At 39.0% G+C, this 22,457-nt stretch overlaps 2 protein-coding genes across 2 annotated transcripts in view; one reads left to right on the top strand and one right to left on the bottom strand.

The window, feature by feature from the left end:
- ADCY2 (adenylate cyclase 2) overlaps nt 1-15,156 on the top strand; it is a 203,165-nt gene extending 188,009 nt beyond the window's left edge. Inside the window, exons 20-25 of the mRNA XM_058041991.1 lie at nt 1,466-1,624; nt 5,883-6,029; nt 7,125-7,232; nt 9,282-9,396; nt 13,742-13,866; nt 14,368-15,156. Of these exons, the coding sequence (XP_057897974.1) occupies nt 1,466-1,624; nt 5,883-6,029; nt 7,125-7,232; nt 9,282-9,396; nt 13,742-13,866; nt 14,368-14,520 (807 nt within the window). The 3' untranslated portion in view covers nt 14,521-15,156. The remainder of the gene's footprint in view (nt 1-1,465; nt 1,625-5,882; nt 6,030-7,124; nt 7,233-9,281; nt 9,397-13,741; nt 13,867-14,367) is intronic.
- FASTKD3 (FAST kinase domains 3) overlaps nt 1-22,457 on the bottom strand; it is a 160,708-nt gene that overhangs the window by 119,604 nt on the left and 18,647 nt on the right. The gene's annotated exons all lie outside the window — the stretch shown is intronic.

Here is a 22,457-nt window from a genome sequence, read left to right as displayed (position 1 = left end):
GACCCCTTTTACTTTCAGAAGAATGTCACCCTTGAGTCAGAATAGCCGGAATATTTCTTTTGGGGTGCATTTGAGGTCTGCATTCTGTCCTTAGCAGTATCGATATCAGCACAAAGAGAGTATGTTAACAGTAATTTCATGTGATGGATGTTCTCTTTCAGTTTTGTAATTAAATGTTTAAATAGTACCTGGCCCTTATCAACCAATTCAAAGGAAACTTGAGTATATTTCTCTCTATACATTTAAGTGGAGGAATAATTTTCCTCTTACTGTTTTTTCATCCTGCAGGTATTTTGCCTTTTAAAAGCTTGCCAAATCATTTCAATACCATCTAATTTCAACTTTCTACTCTTATCTTTGGCTGTGATCTCAGCAGAATTCCTATGAATCATTTTGAGCTGTTACAGCCACTGTCCAGTCAGAAGGACTACTCTCATTTTTTATGTCAATGCTTACTGACTGCTAATACCAGTAACTAGCAGTTTTAAGTTTTTCTGTAATAAGATTGCCATCATAATCATATTCTCCTGGTTAATGACATAGTCTTCATTGACATTGCCTGATAGTGTTAAACCACTAAGACTACATTGAAACAGCTTTTGATTTTATCAGGTCAAATGAGATAGGCCAGAGGAGGCTTTACTGTGGAAATAATGCCTTAGAATTCATGACAACACCCTGAAAATATTGAAAGGAAGTGTAGAGAGCTCCGTAAAAGTGCAGTTTTATTTATTTTCCACCACCTTTCTAGTGAAATTGGATCCCAAAACATACTGATGCTCCAAGGATGTTGTGTGTTTTCATATAGTTCCAGGTATTGTTGTAGTTACTGGAAAGCTACTATGAAAATTCTGGGACAAAAAGAAAAGCAGGATAAAGTATTGCAGAAAGGAGTGTAAAAGTAAGCAACCAACCAAAAAAAAGAGCAACTAACAAAACCAAAACTAAACTGAGTTGGCCCAGCTGACTGGGCCATTTTTTATAGTCTGATCATGATTTGATATACTGAATGTAAATCATATCAATAGGCTGTTTTCACCAGGCTGGTTGCATGGCATAAGTTCAAGTTAGTAAAACCAGGGTCTTCCTAAAATGCCCATTATTGTAAGTGAAATTCTGCACTTACAAAATAATACTAAGTTGCAAAACTATACATTGTTTTCATTACAGTGTTTGATTTCTGTAATGAATTTCTACTCAAGTTTAAGAGTAGATAAATAAATCTTCCGTTGCTTAAGGCACCTTGCAACTTTTCGTTTTTTCTCATGGGCCTTTTTGCTGGATTTGATAAAATGTATGTCACAAAATGTATGCTTGGGGTGTGACTTCTGTGGGACCTGGAATTATATTTGAGTGGCTAAATAATTGTAGGGGTTGTGTACTGTGCTTATTTTGTCTCTTAAACCTGTACTCCAGCAGGACAAGATGCCTATTGTTTCTTTACTTCTGTGTCCTCTTGTAACAGAATGAATATTACTGTAGGTTAGACTTCCTGTGGAAGAACAAGTTCAAAAAAGAGCGGGAGGAGATTGAAACCATGGAGAACCTAAATCGGGTGCTTCTGGAGAATGTGCTTCCAGCCCACGTAGCTGAACACTTCTTGGCAAGGAACCTGAAGAATGAGGTCAGCTGTCTCTGTATATCCACTACTCTGTAAGAAAGCAGTGCGCCCTGGAAATACCACTTAATGCTGTTTTGAACAGTAGGTCCTTACAGCGAAGATATAAATTTACAGACACTTTCATTTCCCCTTTCCTTCCTGTAAGGTTTGCTTTACAGCACTGAATGCACCATAAAACCTTGAAATAAAAAGGTGAAATTTTCCTAAGTGGCAATGCACTTTGCCTTTTGAAGGATGGTAAAAATAGGTGAGGAGGAGGAGGAACACAATGGCTGAATCAACATGGGTTTAATTTTAAATCATATGCATTCAGATACTTTTTCCTCCATGATCAGAGTGGAGTTGCAACCAGGTTCTGAATTTTCTTCTGTTCACTGGAGAGCTTGTTTATTGCAGTGAAAATTAACTTTTTCCCTGAAATAGTGGCTATGTTAATTCTGGAAAGATGTTCTGAACACTGAATTACCTGTTTATTTACTGTTTAATCGACCTAATCCAAGCACCAGAAAAGTCACCCAAAAGATCCGTCTTTACTTTTCTGGAAATTGGATCTGCTCCTAATATTCCTTTACAGTAATAATAAAGAAAAAATATATATACAAAAATCTATTTCGAGAGAGTAGCAGCTATAGAGATCTTAAATGTAAGATTTTTAATTACTTGTGCTTGCCAAATAATTGTTTCAAAAAAGACAAAAGAGGGCAGATTTAAGGATTTATTTTTGATCTTCTGAGCAAAAAAGGACAACATCTTCCTTTTCACCATGGTTTGCATTAAGCAGTACTAATCAGGACTGCATTTCAACACTTTAGTATTCCCTGCAAATATTCATTTGGTAGCTAACAAAAATTGCTGTGGGGTTCCTTTGAATGCAATGAAGATTTTGGCTAGAAGCCAAGTTGACTCCGCTCCAGTTCTCAGTTAAGGCATTAAACACAGCAAACCATCAGGAGATTGCTTTCTTGATTATGTGCTACTCCACCTCAGCTTCCCAGCAGAGCAACACCATCTGCTTACCTTTGTATCAGCTACCAGATTTATCTTGTCACCCCTCAAGATTCTTAGGTTGGAATGAGTTTACTTAATTCAATGAAGCACAGAAATTGTAGAGTGCTGAGCTCCCCAACTCATCATGTCAGGTGAAGTAAAAAGGATTTGACATGATTTTAATGACATCCATTGAAAAAATCCCAAAAAACGAACTCAAATTTTTCCTTGTTTTGTTTCTTTCAAGAGTTTTCAAAGGAAGGCCATTTCAAATCTCTGGAAGTATTCAGGAATATAAGTATCTGTCATGACTTTAGATTTGTTTCAATATCAGCAAGGTTCTGTATGTAGATACAGATGTTAGGGCAGATTAGGCCTTTGTTTTCTCGGTGTGGATATCTTAAGTCAACAGATATGACATTGAAATTTGTCCACATTTTCCTTAGCTGCAAACATTCAAGTCGGTATGGTTTTATGTTTGTTCTTTTCTGTTTAAAATAGATTCTGAGATTAAGAAAGTGGATGAATATTCTATTTCCAAATACTACTTCTCTTAGTATTTTATGCATGCAGGTGTATATGGAGATAAGGGAAAACAAATGCTGCTGAAAAGCAGGCAGGAGAAATGAAAAGGGAAAAAGTGAGTGGATAAATGCTAACAGTTGCACAGTAGTTTCAAATGACCAACATCTTTTTATAATAAGATATATATATTGACTAATGCTAATAGGCCAAAAGGAAAGGTCCTTCAGAGCAAATAATAAAGGTTTGTTTGCTTTACCAGAACCTCCAGAGCTGGGTTTCTGCTTTATAGTCTGCATGCTGGAGACAGGTTATTTTACAAGACAGGTTATTTTCCAATTGAAAAGCAGGCTCAAATCTAAAATGAAAAGCTGGAAACAGGGTCAGGATTAAATATATCTGCACCTGGTTTTTGCAGCTTTCTCCTTAATGCTTTTATCCTTCAGATTCCCTATTAGTAAAAAGTGCTTGAGAACTTTTTTGCTGAAAGCTAACTGGCAAGCCCATCTCTGAGCAAGAGGAATCGTGCTTTATTAGCTACAGGATGGAGCTAGCACTTAACTTAGAGCAAAAATTCTGCCCCAGAGAAGCTGACCGCCATACCCTTCCAAGGGATAAAATTGGACTGGTTTGCCTTCCCTATCCCAGGAGATCTTGAGGCATTGGAGATGAGGGGACAGTAAAAGGAACATACTTACAGAATTTCAGATGGTATTAAAGAGGAAAAAGAAAAGGATTGAAAGTAAAAGACAGGATGATTTTATTTTTGTAAAAATAAGAAAAGCTATTCCTTCCTAGAATAGTATTGCACTTAATTTTCTAACTACATATTTTGGAGAGTACTGTTTCAAGAGAAGAACTCTCAGGAAAATTAAGGCACTCAATTGTAACATTCTTTATTATTATGATCAAAATAAACTAGATAGGGATGACTCCTTGAAATTCTCTGAAATTTATTGTGATAGTCACAATTACTAGTTATCTGGTTATAAATAGTGCCACTTGTTGTTGTTCCATGATGGTGCTATGTAATTGAGCATTCATTAGTGGAGATGAATTATTAGAGAGGAAGGAGGACAAATGGGTCGCTGTAATTGAAATGAAGTTACAGTGAAGATGACCTGAGGAAATAGAAGTAAAGCTGAGTTAACCATGGAATGTAGTCTCTGTACCTTGCTAAGGAAATACCCCATGTGACCATGCAGGAGCCACTCTGGCAGTCACACCTGCAGCACCCAAGAAGGGACCGAATTCCCTTCACAGTGGGCAGCTCCAGTGAGCCAACAGGTGCCCTGCTGGACTCCCCACACACTCACAGTCAGACCAGATTTCCTTACTGGCTTGACCCTTGGGTTTCCCACAGGAGAGTCTCAAAAATCTGGATTTAATCATGGTGCTACAAAAGAATAACAGCTGGAGCTGTGAATCAATGTATTCTATCCCTACAGCATACAGTTGTGGTGGAGCGTCAGCAATGCTATGGGTATAAAATCCCTAGAAAATACAGGAGGCACAAAAATCTAGTTATAAAAAATTTATCTCCTGCAGCTGCATGTGTTCCTTCCTGTCCATCATTATTTTCATGTTTGCTCAGAAATTTCCTTTACACCTGTGATGGGATGAAGCAGTCAGCAGTTTTCCCATAGTTCTGTTATTTTTCAGTTATACATCAGCAGTAAAGATCCCCTATGTCTGTGCACATCTGTGTACAGACACACCACATTCTTCCAAAAGGACACACTGACTGTCAAATTGCAAAACCCAAGCTTTGCTAAGTAAACAGGAAAATGCTGTCTTATGCTTCTTGAACTCACAGAATAAATCCTTTTTATGTGACTACTGAAATCCCTTGTTTCTCAAATAATAACTTGAAGGTAGTTTTACATAAAAGTAGATAGCAGCCTCGTTTATAGCTATGTCTACCTTTGTGTATAGGTGTTATTTCTTTTTTAAGTGTTAGTTTAATAATTTTTTTTTCTTTCTATCTTTTTTGGGGGGATGTGAATTTGTCCCGAAAGAAGAGATAGTCTCATGTTCAAGGGAAGTGGAGAGGAAAGTGAAGGGTGTAGTGGGAGGTGGTCATTTTTAGCACCAGAATCTTTCTGTGGAGTAGAGATGCTCTCATTTCAGTGGTCACAGAAGGTAGTGCAGACTCTGCCATAAGTAAGTTTCAGTTCAGATGAATTCTTTTCTCTTTGGCCCAGCTCCTTGTTATGCAAAAGAAAGGATAATTATTTTGTCCTCTTAGGCATATTGTCATTTTAGGTTAGGAACTATCAATCAGGGTCATTTTGCATTATTCACTTGTAGTACATTGAGTTTGTGATTTTGGTTCAGTTTTTTAGTTAGTACAATAATAAACAGCCAATAATAAATTGGATATTGTTTTACAAAATACATTTTCAGCCGTGCAAGCCAGACTAAATTCTCTTCATAAGAAGTTTCAAAGATGGGCCCTGTCTAATGAATTAGTGAACATTTTGTTTTCACAAAGTTAATGTTCAGGAGGAAAAAAAAAATCATTACAATATTTTCAGCCTTTTGTGTTAATTCTCTCTTATGAATAGGTTTATGCATTGTTTTAAATTAATGAATGCAGCTAAATGCAAAAAACATCCAACCTCCATCTTAAGGCATTCCAACTACTGCAGCACCCCTGTTTTTGATCCTGGATACTGCATGTTAATTAGGAAAGTTATTTACAGCAGACTATGATAATTGTTTTTTCTTTATACTGTTTTCTTTTGGACAGGACCTGTATCACCAGTCATATGACTGCGTCTGTGTCATGTTTGCCTCTGTTCCGGATTTCAAGGAATTTTACACAGAATCTGATGTAAACAAGGAAGGGTTGGAATGTCTCAGGCTGCTGAATGAGATCATTGCGGACTTTGATGATGTATGTACTACAACAGTGTTTGACATATGGTTTCAATCTTACTAACTCATGATATGCAACAGTCAGAAAACATACTTGAAGGGGAGAGTGGAAGAGCTGTCAGAAAATACTTACAGGGACTATTAAAGGAAAAAATAGATTTATGTAGGATAAATCAGATACTGATCTCACATCATATTCAATTGCTTTTGATTTCCTATAATGAGAATCCTATGAGTATTTTTTTTTTTTTGCCCATTAGCTGCAGTTTTTGAGACAATTACATTACATGCCATGGATTAACCATAGGTTCTAAATATGAATGTTTAAAGTCAGGCATAACCTTTGTGTTATACCTGATCTGCACTGATGATTTGATACACAAGCACATCAAAGGACTATAAAAGTTGTGATGTTCCATTCATTGAAGTCAGAAGCAAAGAGAGAGTATGACTACAGAAGGATTAGGAAAAGGCATCTATAAAGGCCTCACTGAGAACAGTATTTCTCTATAGGGAAGTCATTAGTGATGAAGATACCAGTAAAAGGTATTAAAATCATGTCATGACTCAGAGAGCACAGTCTGGATTTGTGGGTCTGAAGCTATATGAAGCTATAGAGGGTATTTTAGCAGCAAACCCATTTGGAGAGCATTGGGTATTCAATGTTCAGAAAAATTGGGATATATGTACTAAAATCCTTGAATTTTAGTCCTACTGGCATGGAGTATTCCACTAGCATGGAATGGATGCTTACTTTCAGAAAGCTGCCTAAAGCTTAACTGTTGGCTGGCATGGTGGTCCACTTCCAATATCACAGGAGTGCAAAAGTCTACTGACTTTTATAAGCTGTATGTAAAATAAGATGGAATTTATTCTCACTACCATAAATTTAATTTCTGTATAGTAAAAAGTTATTTGAGGAGAAAGAAATTCCCTTTCCTTGGAGTTCTGTTAAAAACCATTGTTTTATCCATCCTTAAGTCCTTCATCCTGTATATATTTGTGAAGCCATTTGAGGTCCATACAGAAACTGTTCTAAGACTTGAGTTTCTGATTGGTGTTAGACTAACAGGACTGCTGATCAGAATAATGAATGACTGTCTTTGTTTTACAGTTGTTGTCAAAGCCAAAGTTCAGTGGAGTTGAAAAGATAAAGACCATTGGAAGCACTTACATGGCAGCAACAGGACTCAGTGCTACACCCAACCAAGAACAGTGTCAGGTACAGGAAAACATGTTTCTGCTTAATAAAAAGCATATTCAAATGAAGGCTAAAATTTTATTCATTAAGCTGCAGATTATGTATAATAATGTGGCCTAGTTTTTTCTTATTAGCATAGATTGTATTGTACTGGACAAGTATATACTTTAGTATAAATTCTGTGAATTTTTCTTCACATTGCAGTTTGAAAATGCCACCTCTGTATTTGCTAAAACAGGCCTTCTGCTCTGGATACAGTACAACATTTCATTCCTATGTGCTACATCAGGACTGGATTTACAGAGCATACAAAAGATTGCAAGAATTAAAGTTTTCCATTGTGAGCTGGGAGGGATGATTTGCCTTACTAACTACACTTTTAGAACCCTCAGACTCAGCACTGAGAATATGTTCCTTTATTTCTAGTTTACTTAATATGGTAAGATTAGGAACTATAGTCAGTGGAAATCCAGATCAGAAAAGCAATTCATAACTTATTCAAAAACCTTGCCTCTGCCATGATCTCTTTAGAGTACTATAGGTTGGCAACAGAGAGACAGCAATTAAGAATCATCACAGTCTCTGCTAAGGATTAATGTGCTCTTGCCAAACTCATGTTCCTTCTAAACACAAGCAATTACTATGTGAACTGTAAACCCTAAGGATCCTGAGGACAAAGGATTATTTTAAATTAGCTCTGACATTTAATGCAGGGAGGTGAAGGAGATGAAGAAAATGCAGGGCTGCAGACCGAAGATATGAAGACATAGAGAGCTCTCAATCACAACTAAAACTAGTGTATGCAGAGGAAGAAATTTATCACAGGAGTTATTTCCACAATCAGGAGATCCACAGTTTAGCATTCCTTTGGTGATTTAGTTCACATTCTCAAAAGAAACCCACCAAAACTCAGCAGCCTTCATTCCAGATTCCCAAAGATGCACAGATCCTGCAGTACCTAGTGAGGCAGTGACTGACTGCTAGACATACTGCTGGGAACCACCCCCAGCTTAAAACAAGCATCCAAGGAAGACTAAGTGCCTAAGGAAGGGGTCTGAATATATCAGCTGAACAGGAAACCATCTGTTTTAGCTAGGAGTGAACTCCAAAGGAAACAGGCTTCATTTATCTAAACAGCTGCTCCAGCAAGCACCACTACTGTCCCACCCTAGACTGATGCACGCACTCCATGAATCATCTCTGAAGTTGTCATCTGTCCATCTCTTCTGTCCCTTTATATCAAGAAATAGGGAAGATTCAGTAATTTCTCATAGAGAGCAATGAGTCCATGTATTATTAAATCAGTCACTTGTCAGGATCCTACCTTGGGGTGTGGGACACCAAAATCAATTTTCTCCTCAGGCTGAAAGGACTCAAAACAGCACTTAAAATAAGGTTGCTTTGTTATGTATGAGGAGAGATTAAATCTACAGCCTTGGTAAGTTGTATAAACTCTGTAAGTAAAAGTGCAGAGTGGGGTTGCCCTCTTCCTCTTGCATTTTAGTAATTTTCAGGTCTGTTAAATGTTCTCAAATGTACTTGCTTATCTGTAAGATGAGATCAGTGGAAGAATTTTTAGAATTGTGAATTTCACTGGATCTTAAGCATTTTATAAGGGTGCTGAGCTGTGCAACAGTGAGAGGAAATAATCTCTGTAGAGCTGTCCACAAGCATTATTTATTATGAAAGGGAATACAACAGAAGCAGACACTTAAAGAAAATGAATTAACAAATTATAGGCACACATAGATATTGAGTGCCTGTGGGATTAAACAGCAGCTAATCAGTCACTTGACAATCAAAATGTTGGATTAGGCATGATTTGGATCTATCACCACTAGACTGCCTGGTTGTACACAAGTGAAATGCATTCTGTGTCTTGGCCATTGTTTGATCTTACTGATGCTGGGCAGGGTACCACCTTCTACATTACTTCTCTGCATCTGCCTGCAGAGGACATCCCTAAGGGCATAAGTGTCTTCAAGTGTTCAATGTATTTTGGTTGTATTCTCGCAGCAACCAAGGCTCACAAGACTGATTTCACACTGTTTGCTTGTCTTTTGAATTCAGGAACCTGAGCGACAGTATATGCACATAGGAACCATGGTGGAGTTTGCATTTGCCTTGGTGGCAAAACTGGATGTCATAAACAAGCATTCATTCAATGACTTCAAGTTACGAGTAGGTGAGTATCATACGATTCTTAGGAGAGCATCGTGGACAAGGGGGGGAATTAAAGTAGTAACAGAACTGACCAAAAGGGCCATGATAGTAAACAGCACCATCTTTACCTTGTTTAAAAACAGCCTACATGGTATTGCCTATCAACGCCTAGAGTGTTTCAAGTCTAGACTCGGAAAAGTGCAGTGTTCCTATTTAAAGAATGGTTGAAAAAATTTGTTCACATGGCTCTGAGTGGTTTTATGGTAGCTCTTTAAAAATTATTGCAGAGGTTATAAGCTGTGCATTTTTGGAAGTTTACAAATACCAAAAGAGTACACAATAAAACTCTAGACTGGGCTTTGCAAAACTATATAAATGTTTTTTCAGAGGACAGGAGCTATAAGGGGTCAGTGAGGCTGGAGTCTGAAATATTTTACATGTACTAAATTCAAGCAAGCACACAAAAATGCACTCTTTCCTTTGAACTGTTAGACAAGGGAGAGTATTTGCCTTTGTTATTCAGGTAAGAGCAAAGATGACTAGTTATTTATCTTGGAAAGAAGTATCCCTTATGTTTCAGTTTCTAATTGCTTTTTTTTTTGTGCATCCTGGTATTTTTAAAAAGAAACAGACAGCTGCAGTAAGCAGTAGAAAGAATGATAAATGAATTCAGAGCTGGTCAAGAACCGTATGTTCCAAAATGTTTATTTCCTGATAGCAGTACACAACAGTTTCACAATGCAATATGTAACATGGAAAGTGTGAAATGAAAACAGTAAACAAATATTGAAAACCCATAAATTCTGTAAATGTGTCAGAAGTATTTGATTTCCAACAGTTATTCTCCTGCCTCTTCTCCTGCCTTACTGAACCGCTTGCTTTTCCTTTCGGCTGTTCCTCTCAAGTCTATTTCACAGTGCCACCCACTGGCAAAACTGGCTGTCTTCTGACTAAACGAGCTTCTTAGGGCACTCCTTTGCCAGTATGTTTTGTATTCCTTGCTAAAAATGACAAAGCAAATCAGAAGTATGCTTCCTTCTCACAGTGATACAGAACCTGATGGTTCTGGCCATAGCTGACATTGCACATACCAGCAGCTCCAGTACAGGTAGGCAGCTGTTGGGTGCCAGGGCTACATCTGCAAGCTGCTTAAAGCAGTACTGGGTCCTTTCAAGTGGGGACCATGAAGCAAAACAAAATGCTTAACTTTGGACTTTTACTAATCTTTCTAAAGATTACAGAGAACTCAGACTCCTTTGCTTCATGAAACGAAAAAATGTTTTAACTCTAAAAAGAAACACAGGCCCCAAAGTAGTATTTGTACCACCATAATGCAACATAGGCAATATACTGAGATCTTCATTTTCACATCACTACTTCTCCACTTCCCAACATCTGATGATGAAAGCCTCTGATATCCATAATAATTATAGCCACAGAAAGATTTTAACTACTTCTGACCTAGTCCCCACTGTAAGGATTTCTACCCAAACTGCCCTTTCTAAAAGCATCCCTCGGCCAGCATCGAAGTCTGAAATTTTTGCAACTCATTAGAGGTCTCATCTTTCATAATCTTCTGTGAGTGCCTGAAATGCTAGTGTGACTTAGGAAGTACACACTGCTCTGATCTTGTCAGATAAGGAAGAGGAGGATCTAGATGACATTTTAGGCATTCCTCCCCTTCTGCAAGTTGAGACGCTTGATTTATGAGACAAGGCTCAGATATGCTTTTGCAGCAAGTTTTGCACATGTATTACTTTCTTTCAGAACAGAGGCTGGTGTGTTATTTTCCATATAACTTCATAGTTGGAACATTTGTCTGTGTTGTAGGTGACTTAATTTGGTTCCTGGTTTTGGGTGAGGCTGGGCCGTGAGCCCAGGCTGTAGGACACTTCAGAATGAGGTATTCTCTGTCATTCCTGCTGAACAGTGTTGCATTTCATAGAATGATTAAATATTGCTTTGGATATGAGAGAAAGAGATAGATAATATCACCCTCTGTTAGAGCATCCCCCTGTAGTGAGAGTACTAGTCTTCCAGCCATGTCCCAAAAACATTCATGTGTGTCATGCAAAAAAGATGAAACACCAGCAGGAATGACATAGAGCAGCATATCCCACAATACTTGGGTGGCACTGGTAGAAGTTTCCTCAAAGGAGGAGACATCTGAAGGTGACTCCTGAGCCCCTGAGGTATTTCTCAAGTGATCAACAGCAGTGGTTCAGGAAGGAGGTAAAAAATAAAAGTCCCTTCCTGCTCATTGTATTTTGTAGAAAAATCCTACTGCACTGCCCCAGCTTCTGGACCATGGCTACACACATCTCTTCAATATTCCCTGCTAACCAGATTGGGCTACCCAGCAGATGGCTTTTGTGGATTCCAGTCTTAGTTCCCTAGTGTTTTCTACAAGTTGTATGTCATGAAGTAGAGAAAACCCATCCATGGCAAAGTTGTTAATGCAAAGTGGTGCAATGCCCAAGTCTCGTTGTGCATTGAACCCTGAGCACCTAGAAAAATATATATCTATTATGTTTAATAATTCACATGTTCTGTGGGGTTGGTGGTTGGAGACAGGGACAACACACACACCTCCAAGCTCCATATGACAAACAGCCTCTTCTGTTGTTGAGAGCCTCCTTATATATAGGGAGTTCAAGACTCCCAGATTTAGACAGCTCACTGGTCTGATCCTCCCACAGCCCAGCTCCTGACCAGTGAGATGTCCACAGCCCAGGATGGAATGTGATAGATGAAGTTCCCTATCTATCAACCCAGGGCTCGGTTTGCGGAACCGAGCTGGGTTTCTTATTTATCAAGCCAGCTTGTACAGTAACATATATCAGGTTCCATTTGTTATCTTGTAGTGTTTGCATCTTTTCCCAATTTAACTTCTACAGTCACATTTTCCAGGATTTCCAAGTGGGCTGATAGTGTTGTTGCTAGCCTGTGCTGCCCTGTTACATACCAGATGAGCCAGCTCTGAGATCCAGCTCCATCCTACAATCACACTTTCATTTGACTGCGCAGATATATCCCTAATGATGGTTTCTGTCAAGGAGGTAACAGAAATCGGTTAAGATCCATTGAGATAATTTTATAAATCCAAATTACTCACTTGTTCAGGGTTTATTTCTCACTAGGCCTAACTTGTCTTTCCTGCTCATCAGTATGTACAATTATAGTACCTTTGATGCTGGTTATCGATAGTACTTTGGATTTTACCTCCTGGTTTCTTTCCCTCCTAGCAAAGTAAAACTCATTTACTTTACAGACATGATATAGGTTACAAACTGACTGCAAGATAAAAAATGCCCAGAGTCTATCAAGGGACTATAGCTTCTGTTCTACATCATACTTAATCAAAGTATTTGAATACATATATTTATATTGCAGATCTTTAGGACAATTCTGTGGTCAATACAGCCTTCAGAACAAGGCCTCAAATCCTTTCAGCTCATTCTCTTTAGTTTATTCTACATTTAAGAAGCAAAGAATACTATAAAAGCAACTTGATTGGGCCTTTAACTATTGCAGAGGAGAGGCTCTTTTCACTACAAGTAGAAATTTAAAGAAATGCTTGTATATCTGTTTTCTCAGAAGCTGCTGCTCACCCACAGTGTGGTTCCATGCTACATAATAAAGGCAGCAGCAGGTTATTATAAGGGCGCCAGTGGCTGAATATAGCAAGTTACTCAGGATGGGAGGGAGCTGTAAAACTAAAATTAGATGAACTCACATTTGACATTTCTATAACTAACATTCTCCTGCCATAAATGGTTAATAAAACCATGATGTTTGCTGCCATACTCACTATTCAGTGAGGGGCAAATACTGCGTTCATTGACTTGCTCTATGCCAGATGCACTTTGTGTCCTTGTTTGGTGGATCTTCACAGAATCACAGAATCAGTTAAGTTTGAAAAGACCTCTAAGATCATCAAGTCTGACCTATGACTGAACATCCCCATGTCAACTAGACCATGGCACCAAATGCCACATCCAGTCTTTTCTTTAAAACCTCCGGGGACAATAACTCCACCACCTTCCTGGGAAGCCCATTTCAATGTCTAGTCACACTTGAATGTGAAGCAATTCCTCCTAATGATCACCTAAATCTCCCCTGGCACAGCTTGAGACTGTCATCTTACACTGTCATTGGTTGCCTGGGAGAAGAGACCAACCCCCACTTACCTACAGCCTCTTCTCAGAGAGCTGTAGGGAGCAATAAGGTTTCCCTGAGCCTCCTTTTCTCAAGGCTAAGTGACCCCAGCTCCCTCACAGGCTCCTCATAGGACTTGTGATACAGGGCCTTCATCGGCTTTGTTGCCTTTCTCTTCATTGCTAACGTTAAGTTCTGATGCTTTCCAGGTATAAACCATGGACCTGTAATAGCTGGAGTAATTGGAGCTCAAAAACCACAATATGATATATGGGGCAATACAGTAAATGTGGCCAGCAGGATGGACAGCACTGGTGTCTTAGATAAAATACAGGTAAGCCTTGATTTTGTGCTAGTGGGCTTTTACCTAAAATGGGAGAATGGGCTGAAGAACTGGCAACAGCAGCTCTGACAAGTGATGCTAACCATTTCCTTACCATCACTTCATGTACATGTCCTTAGCAGTTGTAGAATGAGGTGGAAGCTTGGGTCTACTCAAGTGAAAATAAGGTCTTGAAGATGAGGAGAGTGCTATGTGAGAAAGAATATTATCCCTAGTTCCATTTATCTATCTACAAGCTCTCTGCTGGCAACCCTGGATACAGATGTGGTTACACCAAATTTGATTCTTGATGTAAATGATTAGAGTGGGCATCCAGCAACAGACTGCTTGAATGCTTAGGTGTTAAAACTTCACCTGAGACCCCTAAAGGCCTTACGAGCATCACAGCAAACCCCTTAAAAATGAAGAGAACATTATGTTATCTTCACACTCTGGAAGAAGGTTCTGCTCTGCTTTGTTATCAACACTGGCTGTATTACTGTATTGTTGCAGGTTACAGAGGAGACAAACAACGTCCTGCAAACACTGGGGTACATGAGCACCTGCAGAGGAATAATAAATGTAAAAGGAAAAGGAGAATTGAAGACATACTTTGTACATACAGAAATGACAAGATCCCTTTCACAAGGGAATGTGGCATCTTGAAGATGCTTGTATGTGTCATCAATACCATATTTTCAGGAAAGTATCACGCACTTTTTAACTACATTTTGGCCCTTAACATGCGTGCTATTTTCTGGTATGTGGCACTTATTTTAATATGGCTGCAGAATAGTCCCATGAGCCATCATTTTGCACCTTGATATTTCTATGTTCAAGGACAGTTGTGATGTACGCTATAGGACTGGAAGATTGTACTGCTACTTGCACTGTTATTCAAGGATAAGAAAAGAAGGAATAGGAATCAAAAGGAGGTAATGCATCCTGAAAGGACTAAAGAGAAGTGTTAGTGACAAATGCGGGGAAAAAAGGCAATAAAGCTAGGGGTGCATACTATTTTCTGATGCATGGTGTTTTCTGGAAAATACAGTCGCTCCCCAATAGCATCCACTAATCTGGTATTAAAGTATACAGTATTGTAAATAAGTTTACTCTGTCCACACATGATTTGGATGTGATCACCAGTTGCATCTCATAGCCAGGGACACGTTGGGTGGTTTGCTGGCATTCTTTCTGAAGAGAGAACTAAAAATGCTGGAATAGTTTTGTACAAACGTGTCAAATGTTTTGAAGCTATTGTCTTTTGTAAAGTTAATTCATTAAAAGTTTATATGTACTTTGTCTTACTGTTGCTGTCTCTTAGTTTTGCTTCCTTCCTTGGCTTCTGTCACTCTAAAGCTGCGTGTTTTCTGCTGCTGCCACTGCTTTTTATTCAGTAGTTAGATGTTGAGGCGGGCTATGGCCAGCTGTCTCAACAGCCTTGGTCAATAATATCTGCTAGACTTGCTATTGCCTTTCAGAAACTAAATCACCTCTACTGTCTTCAGTCATTGGTGGCATCCTAGGCACTTTGCAGTCATTGCCTAGGTGATACAGAAGATTGACTTCAAATCCATAAACACAAAGTGGGGGATACTGAAGACAGTAGCAGTGCTGCTACTTAACACCTGGCCCGCAGTGCTTAAACAGTAACAAGGAGAAGCTGTTCAAGAGAAGAAAAAGTTCTGTTTTGAACTTTGACAACCTTTTTTGCCCCTGCATGCCTTTCATCTAACCTTCACAATTCTGGATTTTGTGGGATATTTAAAGTAATAATCTTATTTATCATTTAAATTAATAATTTTATTTATACTCACTAGGACTTGAGTATGAGTAAAATGCTATTTTGTGGATATCGGAGATTATTTTAAATCCCTTTGAATTAAAAAGTATCACATTTGCAGAGTTTTATAGATGAGCCCGGGGAAAGACAGTAAAAGTAGGTAATTTTATTATCTATGCTTCTTTGAAGCACAGACAGTAACAATTAAGTTTTGCATTGTTGTAATCAGTTATTTTAGTCATAGCATCCTAACAAGAAAATAATATTTTTTACAAAATACCATATAATTACAAGATTTTTTTCTGAGTGATACCATATGAATATGGAAGTCAGCTTATGCACTGTTACCTCTTAGCATGTTATTGAAATCCGAAAAGTATTCGTACTGCTCATTCATGAAACATACATATACATTTGTATATCAATGGTATCCTTTCTAAGTTCTCAAAATTGTGGGTCACAAATACATGGCATCAGTCCAGTCTCACTGAATGTGGCACAGTTTACTCACAGCAGCCATCTGCCCACTAGTGAACTGGAATGACAGTAGATTTCAAAGTGCCTAATTTGCTGTAAAACAGACAATCTGAATTTTGATCCCCTTAAGTAAGTCTAAAAGCAAAATGTAAGTTATTTCAGTTATGTTTGACAAAACACACCTAATTTCTCCTCCAGTCCTGGAGACTTTTAAACGGTAATTTTCAAGACAGGTGCTCAGTCTACTAAAATCTCATGAAAAATATTTTTGTTGTCTTTATGATTTCTTCCTTGTAATTAATAAGTTAAGATAAATGTTTTCCAGTGGAATGAAAGACTTTCCAAATAGCTCACATGGCTGCAAACCCAGTGTCCCAGTCATTGGCTAGCTGTCAGTTAGCTATGTCACATAAGACTTCTCCTAAATCCCTCCTCACCACTTGCTATAAATTTGTCCTAGGAACATTGAAATAAATTATTGATCTCCTTCTTAGACTTTGAATGTACTCTGGGCCTTTAAATCACTGTGGTATTACCACAAGTCAACGCAATAATTTCCTACTGTGGATGAAAACCCTTATGTAAAATTGATTCTATTATATTGTCATATATATGTGCAGCTTTCAGGTATAACCTGTGCATTCAGGATTTTGCTCTCATTTGTATTCTTGCTCATCATTAACAAACCTTGTACCTAACTCCATAGCCTTGTTACTGTGATTTTTATAAAAGTTAAACAATATTATTTCTGTAAGCTATGAAATGTTAAAACATCTGAATGTTGGGGAGCTGACTAGTCCAATGAAGTATAAAGAAAGGTGTGTTTGTTCCCTCCAAGAGCATGTTGAAAATGCCCATGTTCAAAGCATTCATATTTCACTGGTGTTCTTCTCTCATTTTGTAACTGCATTTAGATTCTTGCAGCCAAATCCTGCTAAAGAACAAGAAAGTGGGCAAAAGATACACATATCTTTACCCAGACAAAGAAAAATGCATACTATCCTTTCTAGCCTTCAGTTGCTGAGTATTACTATCTTTCTAGTGCTGAGAAGCTATTTGTATTTAATAAATACTTCTTGTCTTCCAATGCATTTTACATCTACTGTTTATATTGACTTATTTTTCTGCTGTCTAGTTACACTTAAGAAAAGAATTTTATTTCCTCCTCCTGCAGCAATTTCAGCCTCAGTAACTGGATATAACACTACTCATGTATCAGCCCATAACCTGAAAAACTTTATGATAATGATGTAAATCAGTATTTGACATTCCACATATTCCACATCACAGTAAGAGTCAAGTTCTGCAACTTTCATGTTGGTGACATAATTCACAGCTCCTTAGTGAACCGCAGAGTGGGACTTCCAAAAGTACAATGCAAATGCATTTCACACTGTGAGCCAGCAGCCAGAAGATCAATGTAAGAGTGATTCACTGTGGTCTGGGAAAAAGAGAATCAAACGGGAACACCTGGTAAGCCTGCTGGAATTCTTTTTCAAAGTCAGCGCTCTGCTCCAATTCATGGAGGGCTACCAAAGGACAGGAAGAAAGATTAGACTTGCAGATATTTTTCTAAACTACGGAAATAGTTTGTGTTACCTGTAAATTATTGCTATGTAGCTGCTGTTTCTAAAGAGAGACATTAGTGCTATATGAATAGACATTTATGCCATATGAAAAGTATTTTTCATTTTCTTATATTCGTATATGCTTCCTCCATTTTGTAAAATATCTACAAATCCTCCGTTTTCCCACTGAGACACAGGTAGTTCAGTCTGCTTGTCTCTAAAGTGATGTGAGGGAAGAGCTGTTGCAAATCTTCCCTGTTTAGTTTTTAGAACCTCATACTGGGATAAATAATAAAGTATGTTTTCAAGAAGCTTTATATAGCAGAAGATGTACTGTTAAAAGATATTATTATCTTGTACTTTAATACATAGTTTTCCTTCTTGTTGTGATTATATATGAATATACACTAATTTTTAATTATTGGATAGCAGATTCTAGGTGTAGTTAGTACCCTTCAAGACTTTTTACAAAGTCTTTAAAATTGTTTGTGAACCCCAAACAATTTTAAATCTAGGGATTTTTTGTTTTATTCTTCATTTTTTGTCTAAATTAGCAGAGTGATTCTGAAAAAATGTAGAATGAGATGTATATGCCTTAAATAAAATATGGAACTAAGAGATAATTTTTTGTTCTTTGAAGTAATTCAGATTTGTGTGGCTTTGTCAAAAGTGGTATATAAATCAATTATAACTAGTTCAACCTAAAGCTTGGTACATATTAATTTTAAGCATTTTCAGATTTAGAAGCAGGAATTATTCAGATCAATGCAATTTTTGACATGTCAAAATGCAAGACAAGGGCATTTTATTAATGTTCACAGCTATAAAGATATAAACCCTTTTCTGTTATAGGATGCCCTGTTTAAAACAAAGATTGTGCCAAGAATTGTTAGAAATCTTTTGGATGGAGAATTTTTTCAAATCTATTTGTAGCCATTGAGATGCTCTTCATGAAAATCTCAGTTTTGACAGGAAAAAATGCATGTGAAGTATTTCTAAAGGTTGATATTCCTGGGCTAGAATTTTTCATGTTTGATTCAGCTAGAATTTTTCATGTTTGATTCCAAAAAAGCATTACAAATAGTAATTTTTATGAAAATTATGTCACCTCATGTATAAAAATATATACTGCTTTACTTACCAAGAGAGTTATTGAACAGAATATTGATCTGAATTACAGCATGTATCAGCCAGCTATACTGGCGTGTGTCGCAAGGTTTTGGTAGCAAAGAGAAGAGAACAGGGCTACAGGGGTGGTCTCCGTGAGAAGCTGCCAGAAACTTCCCCCATGTCCAACAGACCCAATGCCAGACAACTCCAAGACTAACCCACCACTGGCCAAATTGAGCCCATCAACAACAGCTCTGGAATAACACATTTAAGAAGAGATAAAAAATGCAGCAGAACCAGCAGCTGAAGAGAGGAAGCATTTCTGGAAATACAGGGGCAGCAAGGAAGGAGATGTTCCTGGCTATGGAGCAGAGATTCCCCTGCAGCCTGTGGTGCAAACCATCACCAAGCAGCTGTGTCCCTGCAGCCCTTGGAGATCCATGGTGGAGCAGAGATCCACCTGCTGCCCACAGACAATCCCACACTGGACCAGGTGGATGCCCCAAAGAGGCTGTGACCCTGTGGGAAAGCTGTGCTGGAAGAGGCTCCTGACAGGACCTGTGAGCCCTTGGAGAGAGGAGCCAGTGCTATAGCAGGTTTGCTGACAGGGCCTGTGACCCCATGGGGAACCCACACTGGAGCAGCCTGTTCCAGGAGGACTGCACCCCAAGAAAGGGACCCATGCTGAAGCATTCATGACAGACTACAGACTGTGAGGAGGATTCATATAGGAGTTGTTCTTGGAGAACTGTCTCCTGTGGGATGGATGCAATGCTCCTGAAGAGCCTTCCCATTTGAGGTGGGCATTCAGTCAGTAATTAGGATCCAGAAGAAACAAGCACTTCTGTGAAACTGGCTTGACCCAAAGCTATGGTAGTAGAAAGGGGACAAGTTCTGACCTATTTTTGTTTCAGCCTCTTTCAAGGGCCATTGAATGGAACATATTTGGCAAAGACTGTCTCCCCTTCATGGCTCAGCTGAAGGTCAGGGCCATATGGCAAACTGATACATGTGGAGGTCAAAGAGCTAGGACAGGAGAGGACTTGCTAAGCCTTAATTTGACAGCAGGATGTCATCTCAGCTCTAAGTGACAAAAGGCTAAAACAAGTACCTCAGTTTGTAGTAAGAAAACAGCTACTGTTTTTCTGTGTATCAATGCCCTGTCCAGTTATATGTCACCTGTCCTCTTGTGTCCATCCTGTCTCCCTTCCCCATTGTCTCTTTTGTGTCTCCTTTCCCTGTCTCCATTATTATTTGCTTCATATTCCTTTTAGGAATTTTTTTCTGCAAAACAGTTGGACATTTCAGAACAGTGACCCTGCCTTTGAGACACACTATGGCTATAAAAGTACATACCAATATGTTCAAAACTCAGACACCTTAGCAGTGGAACCTGAGGGGGTATTACTACTCTCCAAAAGGGCAGCAATTGAACTTCTCATCCAAGACACCAAATTTAAAGCAACTTTTAACACTTGGGTCTCTTAGCTCAGCTGTATTTGAATGCATAGTTTTCACCATATAGACTAAAATTGCTCCATTGTTTACATGTTCATATTGAAGTTATTAAGGAAACACACTGACCTTCCATGCTATTTTATAACATGAACATACACTTAACACTAGCATATTAATAAAGTCTGGTGGCAACTGGGACAAACCTCCCTGGGCATTCACATCCTGCTTTTGGGGAGTCTGCAAAAGGTGACCAGGAAGAAAAGCCTTTGTAAGTTTCAAATTATTTTAAAAGGATTTATACCTTCACTGGGAAGGAAAAATTAAGTAAAAAGCATTTTTTTAAATTGTTTTGAATGGGGGGAGTGGTGGTATGGCAAATCTTAGCAGTATTTGTGACAATTTGTATTGCATCCAGATGCTGTAATTCAATTTAATTCCATCAATTCAATGTTAATAAAATGGAGCTACAGGAGAACAGTAGAAAGAAAACAGGAGAGAAATGTTTAATATCTGACTTCAGAGCTCTTGCCTAGCTTAGTTGGTATCTCTGGTGAACAGTTTCTTGTGGCTCTATTTATAGCTGCAGTTTCAGCTGAGTTGCTTTTTATAAATGGGCTTGCTATCTCTCTGTGCTCGGACTAAACTACAGAAAAGCACTTGCACAGTGGCAAGCAGGTCTCTGCTTAGGAAGCTGATGCAAGGCAGCTGTTGGATTTTCAATTCCACTGCTCGCTTGCACTGTGCTAATTTGGCCCATGCTACAGAAAGATCTTAATTGGTAGAGGGACATTATTAGATAAGCAGATGGAAATTGTCACTAATGATTAAAAAAAACCACCCACACCAGTCTGCAGATTATAAAGCCTCCATGCTACACTTGCAAAGAAGCTGGAGTCTGTGTAATTCAGTAGATTTATAGAGGGAGAGTGGCAGCTACACAGGGACAATACTTTTGTAGGCCTGAAATATTGCCTGGCTCCAAGATGCCTGAAACAATCACTTGTGAAGATTTCTAGTACTCTGAAAGTTGGGGGATTTAAAATAAATTTTGGATGTTTGGTAAAATTCAAGATGCCTGGGAGAGTGCTATGGTGAAAGTGCTTACCAAAAGCTACTGGTAGCATTAATAACAGTAATGCTGTGCCTATGGGACTGTAGCTCTACACCTGTGGTTACAGACAACAAAGGTAAACTAAACCAAGCCACTCACAGATCCCTAAGGACCACAGAAGAAGCAGCATGGGCATAGTTACATATATGTATTAAACCAGGATAACCATGGGGTGAACATCAAAACTAGGAGCCAGGTGCTACTAGGGCAGAGCAGTTTTACAATCAGCCTGAGATTTATACTCAGAAGACCTATTTTCAGTGTTCCCAACACAAGTAAGTATATGAGAGAATTTTTGAATTGCATTGCCTGAAATGGCTGAGCATTCTATGCTGGATTCTGCACATGGGATGGGTCAACTCTGGATGTATGTACAACTCAAGGAATGAGACGCTGGAAAGCAGTGCCATGGAAAGGGACCTGGGGGGTCCTGGTGGATGTTAAGGTGAACATGAGTCAGCAGTGCCCTGGCAGCCAGGAGGACCAACCCTGTCCTGGAGGGCATCAGGCCCAGCATCAGAGCCAGGCAAGGGAGGGGATTGTCCTGCTCTGCTCTGAGCTGGGGCAGCCTCACCTCGAGTGCTGGGGGCAGGTTTGGGTGCCACAATTTCAGAAGGACATAAAGCTGTTACAGAGCATCCAAAGGATGACAACAAAGATGGTGAAGGGTCTGGAGGGGAAGTCATATGAGGAGCATCTGAGGTCACTTGGTCTGTTCAGCCTGGAGGAGACTGAAGGGAGATATCACTGCAGTTACAGCTTCCTTATGAGGGGGAGAGGAGGGACAGGCACTGATCTCTTCTCTGTGGTGACCAGCGACAGCACCTAAGGGAAGGGCCTAAAGCTGAGTCTGGGGAGGTTTAGGCTGGATATTATACAAAGGTTCTTCACCCAGAGGGTGTTTGGGCACTGGCACAGGCTCCCCAGAGCAGTGGTCACAGCATCAAGCCTAACAGAGCCCAAGAAGCGTGTAAAAGCCTGTGCCCGAGTAGGTGAGCTACTATCCCAAGGGAGAAGTCCAAGGTCCTCACGACACTAGTTCCTTATTTTGGCGGGAATTCCATGCTGTGGTGTGGTTTTATTCAACTTGCCCACC

Source organism: Melospiza georgiana, chromosome 1 (assembly GCF_028018845.1).
Source record: "Melospiza georgiana isolate bMelGeo1 chromosome 1, bMelGeo1.pri, whole genome shotgun sequence".
Taxonomy (NCBI): domain Eukaryota; kingdom Metazoa; phylum Chordata; class Aves; order Passeriformes; family Passerellidae; genus Melospiza; species Melospiza georgiana.
This window is presented reverse-complemented; position numbering and strand designations above follow the sequence as displayed.